This window comes from Chrysemys picta, chromosome 15 (genome assembly GCF_011386835.1).
Source record: "Chrysemys picta bellii isolate R12L10 chromosome 15, ASM1138683v2, whole genome shotgun sequence".
Taxonomy (NCBI): Eukaryota; Metazoa; Chordata; order Testudines; family Emydidae; genus Chrysemys; species Chrysemys picta.
The window spans coordinates 15,876,822-15,900,863 of NC_088805.1; the positions used below are offsets into that span (position 1 = coordinate 15,876,822).

The following is a 24,042-nucleotide window of genomic DNA, read 5'->3' on the forward strand; positions in this document are numbered from 1 at the left end:
AAGTCAACGTAGGCGCCGCCATATGTGTTATCTGATTGGAGCCCGGAGCTCCCGCGGGGAGTGTGGGATGCTCGCGAGAGGATGGTGAGGGGGCTAGGGAGAGGATAACAGCGTAGGGTGCGCTGCGCCCTGCGGCTGGCCCGCAATATGTCGGCCCTGGCGGTGGCGGCTGCTGCGGGGTTTGCGTGGAGGGGAAGCGGCTCCGGATCTGGCTCCGGTTCCGGCTCCTCACGGGGCTTTTACTTCAACACGGTGCTGTCGCTGTCCCGCTCGCTGGCCGTGCAGAGACCCGCTCCCCTGGAGAAGGTAACAGGGGGTGGGGGTCCTCCCATTGCTCCTCCCACCCCTCTTGGGGCGGCAGGTGTCATGTATGTGGGGCGTCAGGGCGTGTCCCGTATGTGAGTTGTACGTCATGTATATGAGGTAGCGTGTGTCCCGGGGGGGGGGACGTGTCCTGCATGGAGGGCGGTGCGCGCTCTGTGGTAGGTATCATACATGGAGGGAACAGGGTTTCATGCCTGGGGGTGCTCCGTGCGTCATACATGTTGGGAGGGTGGGGGGACGTGTCATGTGAGGTAGCGTGTGTGTCTCTCCTGTGACGAGCTGGGTGTTATGCCTGGGGATGGAGTCAGTGTGTGGTGAAGGCGGTGTGTCAGAGTTTATATGTTTCTATGTGGATGCTGGATCTATGCATGATGTTTGTGTGGCTCACCTGTAGGGAAGCCAAGCTAAGAAGAGCTTGACAGTAATTGGTTTCAGGTTATGAACGTTGATGAATGTTCAGGAAGGTTTTCAAAATATCCCGGTGGTTTTGTTTTTGCAGAGCACTTGTCCTAACAACCTGCTGAGAGAGAGTTTGCCCCAGATACCTAAGGAACCTAGTTTTTTTAAGAGGAATTAGCACAGGGGTTCTCAAACTGGGGGTTGGGACCCCTTAGGTGGTCATGAGGTTCTTACATGGGGGGTCACAAGCTGTCAGCCTCCAGTCCAAACCACGCTTTGCTTCCAACATTTATAATGGTGTTAAATTTATAAACAAGTGTTTTTAATTTATAACGGGGGGTCACACTCAGAGGCTTGCTATGTGAAAGGGATCACCAGTACAAAAGTTTGAGAACCACTGAATTAGCATAACAATAATTAGATCTGTTTTTATGGTATGTATAAGAAATCAAGTTTTTTTTTTTCCTGTGTCATGTCAAGTTAAAGCAACATTCTTTAATGCCTGGTATTGGTATGTAGTGGAGCTAGGAATGTATAAGGTTAGGTTGATGGCAAGTGTGCTGTTGTAACAGGGTTTTTTTAGCATAGTTAGACTAGGCATAGGAAGTCTCCCAAGGGTGCTGAGTAGGACATGGTACCTGCGGAGCATCAGTTTGGTCTAGGACTTTAGACCTATGAGTATGTCTTTGTTATGCTTCTTACCTTGAGTTAATTGGCAATCAGTTTAAAAACATCTAGTGAAAGCAAGCCTACGAGAGCAAAGCCTAAATATGTGAACGTTAGGCCTGGAATAGGTCCTTTACGTAGGTGTTTAATGCTCACAAAGAACAGTTGGCTTGTAGGAGCTCTTTTTGTTTTGTAGTACATAACAATGATAAAATGATAAGTTATAATTTACTAGATTATTATTGCATATAAAATTGTTCGAACTAAACCATAAATGAATGGGTAGTTGAGTTTTCCGAAATGAAAATTCTGCATTAATGTAAACAACAGTATCTGACTTGTCCCTAGCCAATTCTTGTACATTTTTAGAATTAATTTTGTTTGATGGACCACCAAGACGTCTATCTCTGATGCGGTAGTCAACTAAAAATAAAGTCCTCTCATTACAGATTCACCCGTATTTAGAGTATTTTATGGGAACCTGGGTTAGGGTTATTATTTGATTTTAAGGGATGCTGTCAGATTATTTATCGGTAAATAAATTTGTTGTGTTGTTAACTACCCGAGATTATTAAAAATAAAGGAAAGTAACTACATTTATTTTTTTACTATTTGAACAATTTTATGTGATGCAGAAGATTAACTGTCAGTATGCTATGAATAATGTAGTTAGGAGATAGGGATGTGTTTTTAGTATCAATGGCAGTACTGTGATGGTTAAGGTTCCCAGAATTAGATCAGTTTGTGCAGGATAGGTTCATTAATGGCTATTAGACAAGATGGTCAGGGATGCAACCTCATGCTTTGAGTTTCCCTAAACCTCTGACTGCCAGAAACTGGGACTGGATGACAGAGGATGGATCACTGGAGAATTGCCATGTTCTGTTCATTCCCTCTGAAGAAATCTGTCATTGGCCACTGTCGGAAGACAGGATACTGGGGTAGATGGACCATTAATTAGCCTGCCCCAGTATGGCCGTTCTTATTTTGTTACAATGAACAACAAGTCCCAGGTGGCAGTCATAAGATACAATGTCTAATTTAAAAAAAAAAACTATTTAAAATGCAGGCACTTTGTTAATATAACAAAAATTTACATTTATGCCCACTTTCTATACAACCATCCACTTCTGACATGCACATTCAGAAACTATGGCCCTATCAATGACTATGAAGTCTTAAGATAAATCGGAGCCCCAGCATACAATATAGTTCTGTGCAGAAGACCAAACACACTGAGACTACCAGGCACAGAGTTTACTAATGTGAATGCTTACTTCTCATTTAAGTAATCTACTCAGAATATTAAGCAGTATGCCTGGTATTAACTGTTGGCAGGGACAGGCTCTTAGACTGCAAGCCCAGTGGAGTAAATTCCAAGCCTCCGCAGTTTTCTTTACACTGATGGTGCTTACCAGACAATGTCACCTTCAATTTTGACCCAAAATAAATTTCATCAAAATAAATATTTTCCCAAAGTGCTTAAGAACAGAACTATAACTACTAAAGAACCTGAAAGTAAAATCTGGGGGAGGGGGAAGGAGGGAGAGTGAAACTGATTTATTTTCTGCTGTCCTTAAATTGTGGGAAATGCAAAAAGTAAACAAAGAGCATTAAAATAAACTGTTTTTTTATTTCACATAACCACCCATGGTGTTGTTTTACATCAGTCAAAACAATGTCATTTGTGTGGTATGATAAAATATTTTAACAGTAAGCAATGCTCAACCTTAACCATCACACCTGAATGGTGTGGAGAAAGCTTTTTTGGTGGCCACTGCACATTGAGCAGATGTTACCAGTGAACTATCAATGATGACTCCAAGATATTTCTGGATTGATAACAGCTAATTTAGACCCCATCATTTTATATGTATAGTTGGGATTGTGTTTTCCAGTGTGCATTTCTTTGCACTTATCAACACTGAATTTCATTTGCTATTTTTGTCACCCAGTCAACCAGTTTTGTGAGATCCCTTTGTAAGTCTTACCTAAATCCAAAGTGGACTGCGATCTTGAGTAATTTTATATCGTCCGCAAATTTGCCACCTCACTGTTCACCCCTTTTTCCAGCTTTTTTATCAATATGTTGAACAACACAAGATGCTGGGGGGGACATTGCTTTTATGCTTCTGTACTATAAATTAATGCATATTGTTTGGAAACCTTTTTTAAAACTGTTCAGTGTTAGAGAAGTTTGGATGAGAGAACCATGAAATACAGTGATTTGAAAATCTGAATTGCAAATGAAATGACACTTATCCAGTAAGACATATTGAGTACTCTTATATAATAGTTCATAATAAAAATAACTGTTTTCCTTTCTGGTCTTACAGTAGAAAATACTCCTTTTCGGATATTAAAATACTTGGTTAACATTTTTTCAACCTGACTGCCTAAAGTTAGGCACTTAAGTAAGAAGTGACCTGACAGACAAAGGTACTGAGCACCCCTTTTCAACATCAGTAGGATCTGTGGGTACTCAACACCTTTGAAAGTCAGGGCATTTTGATGACTTGTCTTTACAGGTTTCTCCTTTTAAATAATGTCCGCTTTCGGTATGTAAAGCAGACATCTGTGAGATTTGATATATTCTGTGCTTGTGTATTCAGTAAATATGAAAGCAGATACTACAGTAGTAGGTAAGGTAATGGTAGAATAATACTTAGCTCTGGCAACTTATTCTGTTACGTGGTTACAAGGATTTGAACAATCTGTCCCACCCAGCTAGGCAATACTGTTTGCTTTAGCAATACTGTGTATGAAGAAAGCATCGCTGTGGCAATGACAACATCTACTTCCATCCATGGTTAAGAAAAGGTTTCCGTATTCAAGGGAGATGAGCAAATATAATGGTATATAGCCCCATTGTGAATTTCTTGCGCATCCAGAAACCCAGTGAATTCAGTGGAAGGGAGTTTTCAGTGCACAAGGAATGCAGGATTGGGCCCTGTCATATACTATATGATATTTATGCAAAGTTTCAAGATTTCCAGAATGACTTCTTGGAGATCTAAAGACTATACAATTGTAGAAGAAAATTGTTAAATGACCCTAAGTATAAAAGTGGACAGTTGGCATCCATTCTTTCCTTTCTTTAAACATCATTCTTCACTTCCACTGGAACCTGGTTATTTTCATTAAAAGGCTGAATAATAAAGGACATTTGGTGTGGAATTGACTCTTTGAATTGACTTGATGCAGTAAACTCAGTGTTCTGCCCTGAAAAACATTAGTGATGGCACTGGGGGCTACCCAGAGGAAATTGTGGAAGCCCCATTGCCTGGTATCTTTAAAAAACTAGAGAATGTACTGTATGGAAGAACCCTGTTTTGGCAGGGGAATTGCACAATGACCTTTTAGGTCTCTTCCATCTCTGATTTCTAAGAATGAAAAGCCAAGGCTTTTAATTTGGTTTTCTTAGGCTATATCTACATTACAAACAAGGGGTGTCATTCCTGTGCTTGTGTGCACACACTCAAAGTAGTTCAATGAGAGCTAGCCGAAATATAAATAGTAGTGTAGCTTCAGTGGCAATGGAGGCAGTTTCAGGTGGGTTTGTACTTTGCACAGCTCAGCCATGCCTCTGCTGTTGCTGCCCATACTACCGCCGCTCTGCTTTCTCATTGAACGAGGGCGAGTATGTGTATGTGAGCTAGTTCATAGTGTAGACCAGGGATCGGCAACCTTTGGCCCTTGGCGCGCCAGTGGGGGCTGTGGGAAGCAGCGCAGGAGGAGGGATGTGCTGGCCGCCACTTCCATTGGCCTGGAGCGGCGAACTGCGGCCAGTGGGAGCCGGGATCGTCCGAAACAGCCTATGCGGCAGGTAAACCGGCCCGGCCCGCCAGGGTGCTTACCCTGGAGAGCTGCGTGCCAAAGGTTGCCGATCCCTGGTGTAGACCTAGCCATAGGGTCACTTGTGGGTATTGGCAGTCAGAGTTTTAATGTGTGCGTTATGTGTTCCTCAATGCAGTGTTCTAACATTCCTTTTTTTTTTTTTTTTTTTTTCCTTTCTGCAGGTACAGAAGCTGCTATGTATGTGCCCGGTGGATTTCCATGGGATTTTCCAGCTAGATGAGCGCCGCAGAGATGCTGTGATTGCTTTGGGAATTTTTCTCATTGAGTCTGACCTTCAGGTACAACTTTCTCCCTCATTTTGACTTTCTTTAGCTGAAATACTTTCGAATAAATCTCTAAATGGGGTTGGTTGGTGAATGAAATGTAGCTATGGCAGTTCCTTGCTTGAAATAAGACATGGCAAAGTATGGAAGTGAACGTAGCCTCTATCTAGACTCGATATTTAGAACGGTTTGCACAAAAATGTAATGTGCAATTGCTTGCTTAAATTTTCACACACATTATGTTTGAACATATACCTACACCTGAAAATCAGGCCCATAATTTCCTTTTTATGCATGGGAGGGATTAGGATGAAAACCTATACATATAAGGCTGTTCATGTTGTTCACTAACATTCATCTTAAACGTCTGGCCTCTCTGGGACAGGCAGCCATGATGTTTCTGTGAGCTGATGTGAATGCTTCAGTCTGCCCAAAGGTGGTGTCATCTCTAGAAGGAGAGAGATGTGATGCCTTAAGTGCCTGATCCAAAATCCATTAAACTCAATGTGAATCTTTTCATTGACTTCAGTCGGTTTTGGATCAGGCCATAAGCCACTTCTGTTTTAGCCTCCCCCTTGGTTGATCGATATTATTGCGATATTATTAACAGCTTTGCTGTTTTTTTGTTTTTTAATTTTGTGATGTGTTCATTACTAAGAACTGGGCAAACCACATCACTTGTAATGGAACTTGGCATTTATATGATGCTTTATGTATTCAAAGCATTGAACAAGTGTTAATCCACTCCTGTGAGGGAAGTTAGTACTGTCCCCAATTTATACATTAGGAAACTGAGTGCATGTACTGAGAGGTTAAGTGATTTGCCCAAGGCTATGGAATGCAACAGAGGAAGGGCTGGCATTAGAATTTGGGAGTTTCCACTGTTTTAGCAATATAGCAAAATGATTTTCTGCTTCTTGTTAGACTCAAGTCAACATACTAGAGACAAAAGATCAAGACATATAATCAGCCCCAAATTGCATGATAGACCAACAGTGTCCTGTCTCATTTAGCAATTGGCAGGATGGAACAATTTTATCTATAGCATTGGACTAGTTACATGATTTACCTTATCTGTATTAAGTCTGTTATGCGATATTTAGGTAGCCTGTAAATAATCATTAGATGACTTGAGTTCTATATATATAGTCACTTTACCCTTCCTCTGCATGACTAATGTGTATTGAAACTGTTACTCAATTTTTATCCTCCATTTCAAACAAATGTTTTCTCTTTCAGCACAAAGACAGTGTGGTTCCTTATCTTCTCCGGCTTTTGAGGGGTCTTCCCAAAGTGCAATGGATAGAAGAAAGCACTGCACGAAAAGGCAGAGGTTGTTTTAAGTTTTACTCTTCAGAGTATGTGCTTGGGAAATTGTACTCAGTCCAGAACTTAGTTCTAAGGGAAGTGATCAGCTCCCTTGTGCTTTTAGCTGTTGACATAACTGCCTGTGTTGGAAAGATACAGCAGTAAAATTGATTCTTCTTGAGAGGCCAGAAAGGAAGTTGAATAGCTCACACCTTTCCTGATGTCAGCTTAGCTGCTTTCCAAATAATTCGATACCAGTCAGTCACATCTTCAGGGTTAAGTTGTTAGGAGATAGTATAATGACTAGAGTGGAGAGTGATAGTCAAGATTCTTGGGTGCTATTCCCAGCTTTGCCGCTGGTTTGTTGTTCAAACTTGGGTAAAACACTTAACTTCTTGGAGTCTTAATTTACCTATCGTTAAAATGGTAGAGAGAATACTTCTCTACCATGTAGGGGTATGTAAGGTTTAGTTTGCTAATGTTTGTAAAAGTATTTTGAAATCCCAAAAAGCTCCTAATTAGAGTGCATGCTGCTGTTGTTCGTTTATTTATTTATTTTTATTAAATTATGCGCGACATATTTAGGATTTTCCCTTTTCACAGCAAGGCTATAGAAACTGGAAACTCCTATTTTTCCCTTCTTTAGGAAAGACTAAGCCCACCTGTCTGATATGTTTTTCTTAGGGCATTTCTCTCTCCTCTCAAATCTCACTTTCCTACCAGGGAACAACTCTGAACTTCATAGTTTGCAACTTTCTGACATCAACTGGTTTTTGTACTTTCCTCTCCTACTGAGAATGTCCAGCCTTCTCTGCTTAAAACCTCTTAGAATGAGTTACTCAGGTTCTTTTCAGATTCAACTTAGTTTCAGCAAGGATTGGTAGGGGTGCTTTATTAAAATCTTTGCCACCTGAAAGGCACCATTTACTCAAACACTGTTAGCTTTTTTTTTTTGTCCAAGAGATTCAAGTGATCATAGAATCATAGAATATCAGGGTTGGAAGGGACCTCAGGAGGTCCTCTAGTCCAACCCCTTGCTCAAAGCAGGACCAATCCCCAACTAAATCATCCCAGCCAGGGCTTTGTCAAGCTGGGCCTTAAAAACCTCTAAGGAAGGAAATTTCACCACCTCCCTAGGTAACCCATTCCAGTGCTTCACCACCCTCCTAGTGAAAAAGTTTTTCCTAATATCTAATCTAAACCTCCCCCTCTGCAATTTGAGACCATTACTTCTTGTTCTGTCATCCGGTACCACTGAGAACAGTTTAGGTCCATCCTCTTTGGAACCCCCTTTCGGGTAGTTGAAAGCAGCTGTCAAATCCCCCCTCATTCTTCTCTTCTGCAGCCTCTTCTCATGAGTCATGTGCTCCAGACCCCTAATCATTTTTGTTGCACTCCGCTGGACCCTTTCCAATTTTTCCATATCCTTCTTGTAGTGTGGGGCCCAAAACTGGACACAGTACTCCAGATGAGGCCTCACCAATGCTGAATAGAGGGGAATGATCACGTCCCTCGAACTGCTGGCAATGCTCCTATTTATACAGCCCAAAATGCTGGTAGCCTTCTTGGCAACAAGGGGACGCTGTTGACTCATAGCGAGCTTCTCGTCCACTGTAACCCCTAGGTCCTTTTCTGCAGAACCTCTGCCCAGCCACTTTGTCCCTAGTCTGTAGCAGTGCATGGGATTCTTCCGTCCTAAGTGCAGGACTCTGCACTTGTCCTTGTTGAACCTCATCAGATTTCTTTTGGCCCAATCCTCTAATTTGTCTAGGTCCCTCTGTATCCTATCCCTACCCTCAGTGTATCTACCACTCCTCCCAGTTTAGTGTCATCTGTAAACTTGCTGAGGGTACAATCCACGCCATCTTCCAGATCATTAATGAAGGTATTGAACAAAACCGGCCCCAGGACCGACCCTTGGGGCACTCCGCTTAATACCGGCTGCCAACTAGACATGGAGCCATTGATCACTATCCGTTGAGCCCGACGATCTAGCCAGCTTTCTATCCACTTTATAGTCCATTCATCCAGCCCATACTTCTTTAACTTGCTGGCAAGAATACTGTGGGAGACCGTATCAAAAGCTTTGCTAAAGTCCAGGAATAACACATCCACTGCTTTCCCCTCATCCACAGAGCCAGATATCTCATCATAGAAGGCAGTTAGACAGGCATGACTTGCCCTTGGTGAATCCATGCTGACTGTTCCTGATCACTTTCCTCTCCTCAAAGTGCTTCAAAAGTGATTCCTTGATTTTTTCAAGGGACTGAGGTGAGGTTGACTGGCCTGTAGTTCCCCGGATCCTCCTCCTTCCCTTTTTTAAAGATGGGCACTACATTAGCCTTTTTCTGGTCATCTGGGACCTCCCCTGATCGCCACGAGTTTTCAGAGATAATGGCCAATGGCTCTGCAATCACATCCACCAACTCCTTTAGCACCCTCGGATGCAGTGCATCCAACCCCATGGACTTGTGCTTGTCCAGCTTTTCTAAATAGTCCTGAACCACTTCTTTCTCCACAGAGGGTTGGTCACCTCCTCCCCATACTGTGCTGCCGAGTGCAGTAGTCCTGGGAGCTGACCTAGTTCGTGAAGACAGAGGCAAAAAAAGCATTGAGTACATTAGCTTTTTCCACACCTTCTGTCACTAGGTTGCCTCCCTCATTCAGTATGGGGCCCACACTTTCCCTGACCACCTTCTTGTTGCTAATGTACCTGTAGAAACCCTTCTTGTTACTCTTAACATCCCTAGCTGGCTGCAACTCCAATTGTGATTTGGCCTTCCTGATTTCACTCCTGCATGCCTGAGCAATATTTTTATACTCCTCCCTGGTCATGTGTCCAAGCTTCCACTTCCTGTAAGCTGCTTTTTTGTGTTTAAGAGCAGCAAGGATTTCACTTTTAAGCCAAGGTGGTCGCCTGCCATATTTACTATTCTGTCTACACACCAGGATGGTTTGTTTCTGCAACCTCAATAAGGATTCTTTAAAATACAGCCAGCTCTCTTGGACAATGATGCTATTGTCTTGTCTGCACTCCAGTCCATTATTGTCACCAGTGGATAACCTGTCAGGATATAATGTGGTAGTGAAGTTGTTACTCATCAGCATATCCTGCCTTGCAGCCTATGTCAGTCCTGTCCTGTGGCCTGATCCTGCAGCCCTTATGATTATTAAACAATAGGGTTTCTCCTGCATGTTGGGAAGACACTGGCTTTTCTGAAACAGATATGCTAGCTTTATAGGTTGTTGCAATAATGACTATTCCATATTAGCAAATCTTTCTGCTTCTGTTGCGCTTACTCCTTTTCCTTTATTGCATCTTTCATTAGTTCTCAGACTTGGAATCAGTATGCCTTTCTTTCTCGCTTTCTTTCAACACTGGAATTTGTTCATTGTCTGAATGTTAATGCCAAATGACTACTTTATTTTAATCTTTGTCTTCTGACATGGCTTATATATGAAACAAGGAATATTTATTATTCCCTCTACAGCAACATATTTCTCTTGGTTTTCACTAATTACTGGCTAAAGGGTATGATTTAAATCTTCATGTATATGTGAGTTACTCATACACTGACTTGGTTGATTTAGCTGTGCCATGGGGCATTATTGAAAGGATGCCTTATGACTTCTTGTGACAATAATAAAATATTACTTCTTATTTTCAAATGGCTGATCCAAGTCCTATTGTAATGTTGTCTCTCCTCTCTCCACCCTTTCCCTCCCCGCTTCTGTAGGCATGCTTCCAGTTGCAGAAAACTTCAGCTTCTGCTTGGTGACTTTGTTGTCAGATGTTGCCTATAGGGATGCCACTCTTAGAGAACAGGTAGAGTTCACTGAAATTTTTCAATGTGCACTCTTAGACGTCTGTTGCTTAAATAACTATCTCAAAAAGGGTTTAAAATAAAGAATACCATGGCTACTTTTCTTCACAAAGGACGCGATCACATAAACACTGCAGTTGAATAACTTTACTTCTGTGAATAGTCCTGTGGTGCTCAAAAGTTACTCACACATGTCTTTTGAGGTTTAAGCCCAAAACATTGCCCATAACAAAGCCAAGTGACTCAGAATTATTGTGTTTATACCGGAGTTGGAGATATTGCTTTCTCAAAATGCTAATGCTTATGAGTTTATTTAGGCTATTACTTTGCTAAGGAGGCTTCTTTAGTTAAATGAGTTAGAGAGAAACATATCTTTCTTTCATACAGTATCAAAAACCCATTCAATTTAAAATATGTGATGTTCAAAATTAATGTTTGCAAGTTTCATTTGACTTAATGTAATGATCTGGCATGTGCTAGCTTTAAAGTGTTCACCTAAGAATGTTTTTGTACGTCTTCCTTGGTTGTTGTAGGTTTTAGAGGCAATTCTGCAAGTGATGCAGTTCCTGCTGGGAATGTGCCAGTCCCCACAAAACCAGGAGAAAGGTATTGGAACAGTTCTTTAAATTGGTGTTGCATCTTTATTTTAGCATCATCTGAACTTCACTTGCTCTCTAACCTTCACCACCATGCTTTTTAAAAGGTGTATTATATAACTAGCATTAATCATTTGGGCTGTAATTGATAACAGAATGTCCATAATTGGTGAGTGCATTCTGTCTTTTGTTTGAATGCTGATTGGTAAATTTTGAGCTAAGCTGAAAATACATATTTACTTATATGATGTAAATTTGCCGTTCTTCCTCTAATAATGCAAGTCTGGCTTTGTGATGTATATTGTGCTGCAATGCTTTTAGTGAGCTTGTAGCAAAGCTGGCAAGAGGAAGTCATAAGCTGCTAGTAGTATACTGTAGTAAGAAAGATACATGACTTAATTTTGTTTTCTAGAATACTTGTGCAAATATGCAGTCCCGTGCCTGATTGGAATTTCACGAGCATTTGGTCGCTACAGCAATTCAGAAGAGTCTCTCCTCTCAAAGCTTTTCCCTAAAGCTCTTCCACATTCCCTGAGAGTCCCGGAAGAACTTGAAGGAATTCGCAGACGTTCTTTTAATGATTTTAGATCAATTCTTCCCAGCTCTCTTCTCACTGTCTGTCAAGAAGGAACCTTAAAGAGAAAGACCAGCAGTGTGTCCAGCATCTCACAGGTTTGTGTGGCCACCTTTAAAAATGAAGACAGCGCTTAAGTCCTTTTCTGTTCTTTGGTGGAATTAAGAGATGCTCAAAATTATGTCCACTGACAGTCATTCAGTGCTGTACTTGAACAGATTCAAAGCTTTCTCTCTTTTTCAGTTGTTCAGCTCTCCCTGAACCACAGAATAATTGATGACAGTTAAGCTAGCTACCACCATATTAATAGTTTTTACTTAAAAGATCTCCAAGGATTTGCAATAATTAAGCCTTGCACTATCCCTGTGTAGCAGGTATAATAATGCATACCTGTTTAGCAGATGGGAAAGTTAGACCAAGAAGTTAACAGTTTGAGTTTTCAGAGGTGATGACCACCAACAATGCCCTTTGGCTTCAGGAGGAGCTGTAAGCGTGCACCCCCTTTGGAAAATCAGACTTCAGATGACCTGCCCAGAATCACAGAATGAGGTATTAGCAGAGTTGGGCATATACCCCAGGAATCCTGATGACTACTGCATTCCGTTAACCAGGACACTCACTCCCTTCTTCATCAGTGCCTCTTTGTGTTTGAAGTTGTGGCCTGACTCAAGCCCGATCCTGAGAGTTACTAAACACTCAAAACTCCCATTGACTTCAGTAGGCGTTGTGGGCTCATCAGCACCTTTCTGGATATATTAATGATAATATGCATTTTTAAAAGAGAAAATATATTTGAGTCCATATCATCTTAGATTTCTCAAGGCTTCACTGGCCTTTAATGATAAAATGCAACTATTATCTTGTGTTTCAGGTCAGTCCTGAACGTGGAATTCCCCCTCCCAGCTCCCCTGGAGGATCTGCCATTCATTACTTTGAAGGTAAAGCTTCAGCTTCCAGTCTTTACTATTTTGCCAAAGAGCAGTGTGTTTTTTGTCACTCTTTACCAATAGGAAGGCTAGGGAACCCAAACCTCCGTGCATTCTCTTTGCCTTCAGGGTTGCTGGTAGTAATTATTTGGCATGTATGTGGTAGAGTTCTGATACGTTTTGCATTAACAAGTTATTGGATAATCTTTATTTCCAGCAATAGTGGTTTCCAACAACAATGTTTTTTTGTCTAGCTTCCAAGAGAGACATTTTCTGACTGCTAAGCAGTCTATGCCTAGTCCTAGAGAGCTTAATCACACTGGGGCAAAACATAGTTTAGAAGATTAGGCAGAATAACTTTACATAACAAATGTTTTATATTGTACGTCACTGTACAGCTAAAATGGCAGACTGAGGATTGGAATCTTGAATCCTGTTTGATGGCAAGTTGTATAAGCCCAAAGTAACGCACCTTACTAGAAATAAATTTGGTATGTGTAGGTTATAGGAACTCTTACTTTGGCGTGCCAAAATTGTGAACTGTCATGGAAAAGTCAAAGTTAAAACTCACAAAAGGGAGATCTTGAAAGACTATACTGACTATGTATGTACTCATTGCTATGGATACAATACTAAAATCAAGTGGTAGAATTCCAGCTGTGAATGAGATGAGCCTGTCACCTTTCAGTGGGCCACTTGCAGAGCTGAAAAAATAAACTGATACTCTTGATGAAGTGGGAGGAGAGTGAGCTCTGTACTTATTGGGTCTTTCGTTATTTTTTGGCTTTGTTTAGCCCTTTTGGGGGCCTTATTGCTTGGGCTGTTCCCAGCCTTTGACTGAATAGTGCTCTCCCTCTTCTGGGCAACTCTGGCTTAAGTTTGTCTTCTCCCTTTTATTTCCTATCTGTCCTTCCTATTAATTATTTCTGGAGGACTCTCCCTTCAGGATCAATAGTTTGAACAGGGATTTCAGAGTAAGGCTCGCCTAATTACCTGGTGACAGGGCATTCATTTAATTCCTTCCTGTCTTAGGTCAGTCTGTACAACCCGTCATACCCACCTACACCTCTTCAGCTCAGGTATTCATGTTTGGATTAAAAAAAAGAAGGAAAGGGGGAGTTAGAGAATTCTTCTCTTATGCTGTTAATGAAAAACGTAGATGAATGGGGCATACTGTGGATTGGGCTATATGTATGTGGAATTTCTTAGGGGCTCTCTTTTTGAACCATAGGAACTATAGTACTGGAACAGACTAATAGTCCCTCTACTTCAGGATTTTGCTTTCAGAACTAGCTTCTATCAAACGCTTAAAAGGCAGATAAACCTTGCATTATCCCCCATAATGCACCTGGACAATTACACACTTGTTTGTTTTTCCTGACCCGCGTTTGTAATAGTCTTACTTTCTGATGCAAGAGAATTGATGGCCTTTGTTGTTTTTATTCTATCCAAGACACAGGAGTTGGACAAAATATATATATTTTTTTAGTTCTTCAGTAAATAATACATTTTGAAAGTCTGTTAATCACAAGAAAAACACTGTATTAACTCACGCAGCTGAGGAGTTACAAAAAGCAAGATGGTGATGCCAGAAAGGGAATGGAGTGCCAAAAGTTCATATGTGGCTTCTTGATGACCAGTGTACTCTAGTATTAAAATTATATATTGATTTCTCTTGTACCTTCAAATTGTAACAGTATCTTGATTTCTATTTAAGATGGAAGGTATAGTATGACTTTAAACTTAAGTAGTTTTGCAAGATTTTCTCATTAATTTGTTAGCCAGTATTTCTACATTTCCATCCAAAATCATGTGCACAGAGGGTTTTTTGAAGTAAACATACTGCAGAAGTTGAGCAAAAGTCCTACCAAATGCTGATTACAAAATGAATGCAAATATTTTTAACGGTATTTCGTCTCTAAGCTTGTATGTATCAAATGGCTGAATCTGTAGTTCTAGTTTACATTAGATTATAGATGGATATCCATTATTATAGTTGTTATAGATTGATTCATCTTCTGTGGGAACTGGATTAAGCCCTTCATGGTTTATCAGGGATAGACCATTACCGTATTGAAATTTAAGATCAAAATATCTTTTTTTTTTTTCATAGTTTGCCCCAGAGTCTTCCTTCACATTTAACAAAGAACACAATAAACATTTTGAATAACCTAATGTTATTGTGTTCTCGTCTGTTCTTGTCTGCAGGGTCCTACCTACCTGATGGGAGTGCATTGGACCCTGATTATTACTTCTCTACAATCAGCTCTAGCTTCTCAGTTTCTCCTCTCTTTAATGGTATTAGTAACAAGGAATTTGATATTCCACTGGAAATGCTCCGGCAGCTGCTGCTCATGGTACAGTATGAGCTGATTTTAAGGTCTGGGTTTTATGTGCTCATTTTAGACACCGCAGTTGAGGGTATTTTGTGTAAGCTGCAGAGTGAGCAGCTTTCAGGTGTACAAGAGGAGGTGCCTTGTGTAATTAGGCAATGTAAGGTGTGTGTGTGTGTGTGTGTGTATGAACACACACACACATATATAGGTTGTGTCCATGCTGTGTTATCCTTCTATTTATATGTTAAGGTAATTTTTTCTATGCTATTATTAACATCAGGCCTTACTGATTAATATTGTTGATTAATATTGCTCATGAAATGTTAGTAATTTAAAGTAATAAAGTTAGTATTGAAATGTTTGCATTGGCAAAGCCATCTTGTTTACACCTGACAGGCAAATTAATCTGATGTAACTTGAGAACAGTGCCATTTTCTAGTGGGGATGGTTTATTGGACTGCATCTGATGGCAGACCCTGGTGGCTCTTATAGGCACATCCTGTGTAATTGTTCAGGGCCTTTGTGCACCATGGTAATACAAAGGGTGATAATAGGAATTACTATATAACTTTTTGCTGCCTTAATTTAGTCTGATGTTTAATATTCAAATGATTGAATGCTTTCTTTGACCAGCCTAAATTGTGACTGTAAAACAAACTATCAACCAAGATAATGCCAATGATAAAACCAAACTTCTATTTTCTGTGTAGGTGAAACAGATTGTTGGGGATTCTGTTCTCAAAAGCTTAGATGCAGTTGTAGATGAAGTTGCAGAGGTATGTCTTAGTTTAATTTTACCATTTGAAATGTTTAAAAAGAATCCCACATGGTTTTTAAAGTCCTAACTATTGTGAAATCAAAGGTAAGAGATGACTAAAAATAAAATGAATAAAAATAAGGGACGTGATAAGGGACACTCAAGTAATGTTGGTTTATGCTTTAGAGTCGTAAGAATTTAGTTTTTTCAAAGCCTAAGACCAGTAGAAATATTTCCATTAACTTATGAGAAATCTATGGAAATATTTGTTTTTAAACACACATTCCCCTGCAGCATTGGCATCCTAAGCACTTCAGCATGGAGAATTTGAAACTAGTTATTAAAATTCTTTGGAAAGAGATTTTATGTATATGTGGTGGACTTGTCCAATCATTAGAGAGTATTGAGATGCATTTTGTAACCACATATCACAAATTGTTGGATATATATTACCAAATGATCCCTTGGTAATCCTCCTGGGGCTTCCCAGTGGAAGTGGTCACACAAAAGAAAACAAATTATTATTCTCCCATCTGCTAGTAGCTACTAGCCTACTCATAGCTTCTCATTGGAAAAAGAAAAGTAGTCCACCTGTAGAATGGTTAACAAATACGGAGATGGTAGTAATGGAATAATTAATGCAACAATTATGTACCCAGCAAAACAGACTAGATATTTGGGTACCATTTATTAAATACCCAGAAATGTATGTTCATCTGAAAAAAAAAAATAAAAAAAATCCCGCACACCTGTCCATTTTTTTTTTATTAACGACATTTGGTAGATGTTAAATATACATAATCAGATATTTTACTCAAGTTTAATAAAATCACTAGAAATTACGTGTCATAGTTGTTGCGATCATGCTCATTCTGTAATATGGTAATACCCTGTTAAATAGAGAGAGCTGATGATTATAATACTTTATAACGTCTCTTTAAAAAAACCTCACCATTGGTAATTATTGCTTTGTTTCCGATATTTACATGGCAAGGATGAGTAAGCCTGTTAATACTTCCTAAATAGAGTAAACCAAAAGATAATTTTTTTTAAAGGTATAACTTTGGTAAAGGCCTTTAATTTAATTCCCATTCATTCTCACTTCCCGAACAAAACAAAAATGTGTTGACCTTCGTTTGCTTTTCACTGTTTTTGGCTTGGAAGTTCTTGATACTGTTGTATTTTCAAGATGTCCTCCAAGTTTAGCTGCTTCTGACCCAGTGAATGACTACTTTCAATGAACATATTTTGCATGGAATATGAGTCTTTCTGGGGCTAAATGATTGCTCACACTGTTTACAATTGCACAACATCACCTCTAGTGATCTCAGAAATGTTAGACATAGAGTTGTTCTGAGCTGAGTGTATGTTCAGAGCTATAGCAAACTCATATATTTTCATCTGTGGGAAAGAACTATGCTCTTGTCTACAGCCTTTCTTGCTAGTGCAAAACGTAGGTTTTGATGGAAACAACTGTCGTCTCTGTTCCTGCTTTTCCAATTAAAAATGATTTTGGATTCTCTCATTAGACAGAGAATTTTGTTACAGTATGTGGTGTTTAAATAGATGGGATAGCTAAGTACTATTTAATGCATTGAACAGGTATAGTTGGCATCTTGATTAACTGTGAAGACAAAAAAAACCCAAACCCTTTCCGTGTGGTGTGTGATTATAATGTAAACAGTAACAGTTATCACAATTACATCTCTAATCTAGTAAATGACAGTTACCTGATCTGAATAAGGGGTTTTATTTGTTCTTCAGTTTTCTATTGCATAGGAAAATGTTGTTTCGTTTCCTTTTGAAACTTACAGCTGTTTTTTACTTTTACAGATAAGTCCTAATGCAGATCTCTATTATAAAACATTCAGTGACCCGCTTTACCTTGCCCAGTTTAAAATGTTAAGAGACACATTATACTACATGAAAGGTACGGTACTTATAGTAATATAACTTTCTACTAAGTAATGGGGGGAGGGATAGCTCAGTGGTTTGAGCATTGGCTTGCTAAACCCAGGATTGTGAGTTCAATCCTTGAGGGGGCCACTTAGAGATCTGGGGCAAAATCAGTACTTGGTCCTGCTAGTGAAGGCAGGGGCTGGACTCAATGACCTTTCAAGGTCCCTTCCAGTTCTATGAGATTAGTATATCTCCATATATTATTATTATTAATATGATGGGGAAGAATATAAAGCACTGTGTGCATTGAATGCTGTGCTCCAAGTGGTTGGGGAGGGCGCAGTGTTTCATGGGTGCTGAATGTATGCTATACAGTTTGTGAAGCACTTTGGTATAAAAGTTGCCCTATAAAATGTAATTATTTAATCTGTTGTCATCTGCCAGGGGGAGGGACAATCAGCATCCAACTTGTTAATTTCCCAGTGGTCTTTGCTATGAAATTATTTTACTTCTCATTTGGAAAGAAATCTTTTATGAATAATGTTTTATATTTAATATAAAAATGGATTGATCTCATGTATATGCTATCTGGGGCACAGTTACTTTCTTTCTGCTAGAATACATTTTCCCTCTTATTCCTGCAGATCTTCCAAACTCATTTGTTAAGGAAATCCATGATTTTGTGCTGGAACAATTCAACAGCAGCCAGTCAGAGCTTCAGAAAATCCTGCATGATGTAGATCGGCTACACAATGAACTGAGCCCTCTGAAATTGCGTTGCCAGGCTAATGCAGCCTGTGTGGATCTCATGGTGTGGGCTGTGAAAGATGAGCAAGGTGAAAAATACATGCTTCTGTCTCGTCAGAATGTCTTTTTGTCTTGCCAGAAGTGTTTTGTACAACTCATTCTCCATTGTCAGTAGTTGATGAAGCATCATTTCTATTACATGATGCTTGCCATAAAATACATTTAATGATAAACTTCAGGAATTTTTTTGCTAGAGAAAGCCAAAGAAAGTCAACCTTGCCAGAAAAATGCAAGGGTCATTTTAAAATGCTTGTAACTCATAAGCTGGTTAACTGACTTGAAGGATTTTCTGAGAACTTTCTGAATTCAGAGAATAAGTTGTGTAAGTTTGGGGAGAATGCACTATGTTATTGCACCATGAAGTGCAAATCTAAATTCATCCTTGCCTACAGAGAGGCTTTGACATCTCCATAATGCAGAATCTGTTAACGGGGGTTGCTATAAATCATTCTGAATATCTTTTTAATATAGACCTGATTCAGTAAAGCACCTAATCGCGTGCTTTTCTGAATAGGGATGTTTTCCTGACTTAGGGTCATACTATGTTTGTGTTATGTGGGATACTCTGACTAGAGTGGAAAGATCCCCCTAAAAGTGATATTTGCATTAAATCTCATACATACTGCATATATTGCCGTTAAAGATAACTTTACAGTATCAGAAATATAGGCATGGACATGCAAGATCTTCTAAAAATCTTGCAAAATTACTGATAGAAATCATGTGGAAAAGGCTCATTAGTTCATCCAGATGACGAATGTCTCAACAAGATGCTTCCACTTTTTCGTAGATATCATTGTCGGGAAGCTTTTCCTGATATTTACCTACATTTTCCTCCTTTCTTTAAATTTAAACTTCTACCCACTGATCTATTAAACATTTGTTTAAATACCTGTAGATGGCTATCCAATTAAAAAACAAACAAACCCAAGCTGTCTTTGAGACCTGTAACTATCTCAGTTCAGAATATTTGAAAGAACTGTTTATTGCAGATATTAATAAGATTCCCAAACTTTTTACCAAAATGTTACCAACAAAGTTTTAAAGACTCCTAAACCATTCAAGCCAAATCAAAACACCATGGATAACATTCTGTAAAACTGAAATTATTCGTAAAAAGCAGAGGGTCCTGTGGCACCTTTAAGACTAACAGATGTATTGGAGCATAAGCTTTCGTGGCGAAGTGGGCATTCACCCACGAAAGCTTATGCTCCAATACATCTGTTAGTTTTATAGGTGCCACAGGACCCTCTGTTGCCTTTTACAGATCCAGACTAACACGGCTACCCCTCTGATACTTGAAATTATTCGGAGTCTCTGCACTCTGGAGTAGGTGGATCCAGCAAATTCCCTACCTGTTTTATGGTCTTCAGTAAGCACATGGTACTAGCTAGGCTAATAAATTCACATACATTCTTCAGATCTATTATTGATTTCCTTCTTTTGGAACAAAGGTGCAGAAAACCTGTGCATCAAGCTGTCGGAAAAGCTGCAGTCCAAGACCTCCAGCAAAGTCATCATTGCTCACTTGCCGCTGCTGATCTGCTGCTTGCAGGTCTGTCTTTAAAGGATTGAAAAGGAGTATTTTGATTTCAGCAATCATTTAGTAAAATTGCTTAGGGGTTTACAGATTAATTTAACAGTTTTCTCATCTTCTGGTTATATTACTACTTGCCAGTGTCCTCTGCATGTTAGGGGCTCGAAAACACAGTGAGGTGGTGCTTCCCAGAATCTACTTAGCTCAGATTTTCTTTGTGGGACGCAATCAACAGGTTATTGTATCAGCCATTTATTTCTGTCAACCCTGGGTTCATATTTGCTTTACCTGACCAATTAAAAAAAGTAAAGTGAGACTAGGTAGCTCCTGGGATTAGTTGAGATATGAAACCTTTCACCTCTTGTTCACCAGTTTAAATCCATCAGAGGTTGGTAGTGGTCAAAACCTGAGACCATCTGATGATGCCTCAGTAGCCTGTGTGAAATTAATTAAATAGGACGCAAACCAGCCTAGAAAGTGAGGTGTCCCATTCACAAAGGCCCTACCACATTTGGAACTAATTAACCTCTTTGTTGGCAGTCTGTGTAGAGGGCAATGTGGAAAAAGTCCGGAAGATTGACCTGCCTTTCTCATTGCTATGGTGATCTCTTTTCAGGTCAGGGTTGATTCATATTGGCAGGTTAGTGTGCAGAAACTTGCCCATGCTGCACATGATCTGTCGATAAATGTACGTGATCCTTTAGGATTATCAATGTGGTGTTATCCAGGAGTAGAAAATTCATTTTTAAAAGGGAAAAAGGAGTATGGTGTTATCAGCTCATTCTAGTTGGAAACTGATCCACTTTGCAAAACCAGTCCACAGTTGTCATTCTGTAATCAAGACCGGAATAGCAAAGACATGTTACTCCTCGGGGCTCTTTAAAATGTATTTATTCCATAACTTTGCTTCCAGGGAAGCCTGTTCATTTGATATACTAGATGCTATCTTCTGAGAAACCCCTGGGAAGAAAAGAGCAAGAAATTGCTTACTTGTCATGCTGTCAGAGTGATCTTTAGATCAGAGGTTTTGAAACATTCTTTCACTGGAGTACAAATCCCTCAGCAGTGATTTTTTGTTTTTGTTTTTAAAGCCATGAGCACACAGTTAAAATAAAAATAGGTCTGCTTATACAGCAAGAAAGTTAGACGTTTTAATGCGTCAATTCTTTTCTTCTAGGGTCTAGGTCGTTTGTGTGAGAGGTTCCCTGTTGTGGTTCATTCTGTCACTCCGTCTTTGAGGGACTTCCTCGTTATTCCTTCCCCAGTGCTAGTGAAACTTTACAAGTACCACAGCCAGTATCATACAGGTAAATGAAAGCAATATTAGCTCCATCTATGGTCCAGTCATGTGGTGTACCACAAACAACACTAAATTGCTCTTAAATTTCCTTTTATTATTACAACTTACTTAAAGGTTTTTTCATTTTCTACCAAGTTATTTATTCGTGGGTTGGGTTTATTTGTTTTGTTTTGGAGGAAGAGAGGGAATGCAAAAAAAATTCATGCAAAAATACACCCTGATGTCTCAGAGCTAGCAATAACCATACAGAAATACAAGTCCATTGCATCCTACTCTCTCAACCCGCAAAGTCAGTTTTGCCTAATACTGTCATATTTTATAATTTCGGTAACTTTCATTCTCTTAAACAGTTAGTGTCCCCTCTGACCCACAGTGGTATCAAGGTGTTAAATTTGTTGTGTGTGTGTGAGAGAGAGAGAGAGAGAGTGTATATATATTTATGAACAAATATATCAGCAGAAAATTATGACTTTTGAAATAGCAAGATTGTAATAGAAGGTACAACAAATGTGTGTTCATGTTGGTCAAATAACCTAGTTTCTGTACATTTTTTTGGTTGGTTCTAAATGGTCTATTTTTTGTGTCATGTCTCAAGATGTTAAGCCTGTTTTTGAAAATTACTGTGACATCTTGGTTACGCTTAGAATTTCATCTGTTAGTGCATAGATTGAAGTATAACTAAAGAATTGTGTTCATCCATCCATCCATCCATCCATCCATCCATCCATCCATCCATCCATCCATCCATCCATCCATCCATCCATCCTCTGTTTCATACGCAGGAAGATTAGGTGCCCTCTTCCCCCCTGCAGCAAATCCCACCACTTCTTATGTGCAGCATGAGTTGCCAGCCAGTTGCCTTGGGCTGCTTTCAGTCTGTGTTAGGTGGATGAAACAGACCAATTAGTTGGGGATGGTTTGGGAGGATGAGAACCACAAATCAAACAGTTTAGATGGAAAGCAGAAGTGTATGCTCATTGCTGCATGCTAGTCTATTTAAAGACACGCTTTGACTGTTTGGTGTATAGACGAGTGAGCCAATGTTATGACTCGTAAGTTCCCTGACCACCAAAAATGTAATCATAAACTTTTTTTTTTTTTTTTTTTTTTTTTACATATTGGATATTGCTATGATTACTTTCGGAAAAGCGACTCACTGACAACGTGGAGTTCCATTTTTATTTGTTCTCCAGGATTTTCATATCAAAGTTTTCAATTACAAATTGAATGTTGATTTTTTTTTTTTCCTAACTGCCAGTCCTGCAGAATATCCCTGGATTTGAATGTGAATCTGTACTCCTTCTGCCTCTTACAGTACCACAACTAGTAAAGAGTCTCCAGCTAAAATTTAGATGGCAATTTTGTTAATGATGCCCAAGGTAGAACCACGCTTTAAAACACATGAAGGGAAATTAATCCCTCCTGTAGCTTTGTTTACTTCAGCGTGCACCAGGAATGAATCTGGCTCAAGGTATTTCAGAGTGTTAGAGATACGAAGGTAGATGCAAATATTAAAAGTAAGGCAATGTAAAATCAGTTTAATAAATTGTTTACTGATTATTCACATCCAGCAGCAGAGGGTCCTGTGGCACCTTTGAGACTAACAGAAGTATTGGGAGCATAAGCTTTCGTGGGTAAGAACCTCACTTCTTCAGATGCAAGTAATGGAAATCTCCAGAGGCAGGTATAAATCAGTATGGAGATAACAGGTTAGTGCAATCAGGGAAGGTGAGGTGCTCTGCTAGCAGTTGAGATGTGAACACCAAGGGAGGAGAAACTGCTTCTGTAGTTGGATAGCCATTCACAGTCTTTGTTTAATCCTGATCTGATGGTGTCAAATTTGCAAATGAACTGGAGCTCAGCAGTTTCTCTTTGGAGTCTGGTCCTGAAGTTTTTTTGCTGTAAGATGGCTACCTTTACATCTGCTATTGTGTGGCCAGGGAGGTTGAAGTGTTCTCCTACAGGTTTTTGTATATTGCCATTCCTGATATCTGACTTGTGTCCATTTATCCTCTTGCGTAGTGACTGTCCAGTTTGGCCAATGTACATAGCAGAGGGGTATTGCTGGCATATGATGGCATATATAACATTGGTGGACATGCAGGTGAATGAGCCAGTAATGTTGTAGCTGATCTGGTTAGGTCCTGTGATGGTGTTGCTGGTGTAGATATATGGGCAGAGTTGGCATCGAGGTTTGTTGCATGGGTTGGTTCCTGAGTTAGAGTTGTTATGGTGCGGTGCGTGGTTGCTGGTGAGAATATGCTTAAGGTTGGCAGGTTGTCTGTGGGTGAGGACTGGCCTGCCTCCCAAGGTCTGTGAAAGTGAGGGATCATTGTCCAGGATGGGTTGTAGATCACTGATGATGCGTTGGACAGGTTTAAGCTGAGGACTGTAGGTGATGGCCAGTGGAGTTCTGTTGGTTTCTCTTCTGGGCCTGTCTTGTAGCAGGAGGCTTCTGGGTACACGTCTGGCTCTGTTGATTTGTTTCTTTATTTCCTTGTGTGGGTATCGTAGTTTTGAGAATGCTTGGTGAAGATCTTGTAGGTGTTGGTCTCTGTCTGAGGGGTTGGAGCAGATGCGATTGTACCTCAGTGCTTGGCTGTAGACGATGGATCATGTGGTGTGACCGGGGTGGAAGCTGGAGGCATGAAGGTAGACGTAGCAATCG

General features: G+C 39.9%; 1 protein-coding gene across 3 annotated transcripts in view; it reads left to right on the plus strand.

Annotated features, from left to right (window-relative positions):
* The first annotated feature begins 65 nt into the window (after positions 1–65).
* PI4KA (phosphatidylinositol 4-kinase alpha) overlaps positions 66–24,042 on the plus strand; it is a 92,195-nt gene continuing 68,218 nt past the window's right edge. The window contains exons 1-13 of one of the 3 annotated variants that reach the window (XM_065568378.1): positions 66–306; positions 5,409–5,525; positions 6,750–6,843; positions 10,556–10,644; positions 11,176–11,248; positions 11,651–11,910; positions 12,684–12,750; positions 14,947–15,095; positions 15,785–15,850; positions 17,665–17,761; positions 18,375–18,566; positions 19,992–20,092; positions 21,252–21,381. In XM_065568378.1, the coding sequence (XP_065424450.1) occupies positions 148–306; positions 5,409–5,525; positions 6,750–6,843; positions 10,556–10,644; positions 11,176–11,248; positions 11,651–11,910; positions 12,684–12,750; positions 14,947–15,095; positions 15,785–15,850; positions 17,665–17,761; positions 18,375–18,566; positions 19,992–20,092; positions 21,252–21,381 (1,594 nt within the window). In that variant the 5' untranslated portion in view covers positions 66–147. Of the gene's footprint in view, positions 307–443; positions 483–5,408; positions 5,526–6,749; positions 6,844–10,555; positions 10,645–11,175; positions 11,249–11,650; positions 11,911–12,683; positions 12,751–14,946; positions 15,096–15,784; positions 15,851–17,664; positions 17,762–18,374; positions 18,567–19,991; positions 20,093–21,251; positions 21,382–24,042 lie in introns of those variants that run through there. The other 2 variants (XM_024105693.3, XM_065568379.1) reach the window with 2 other exon arrangements.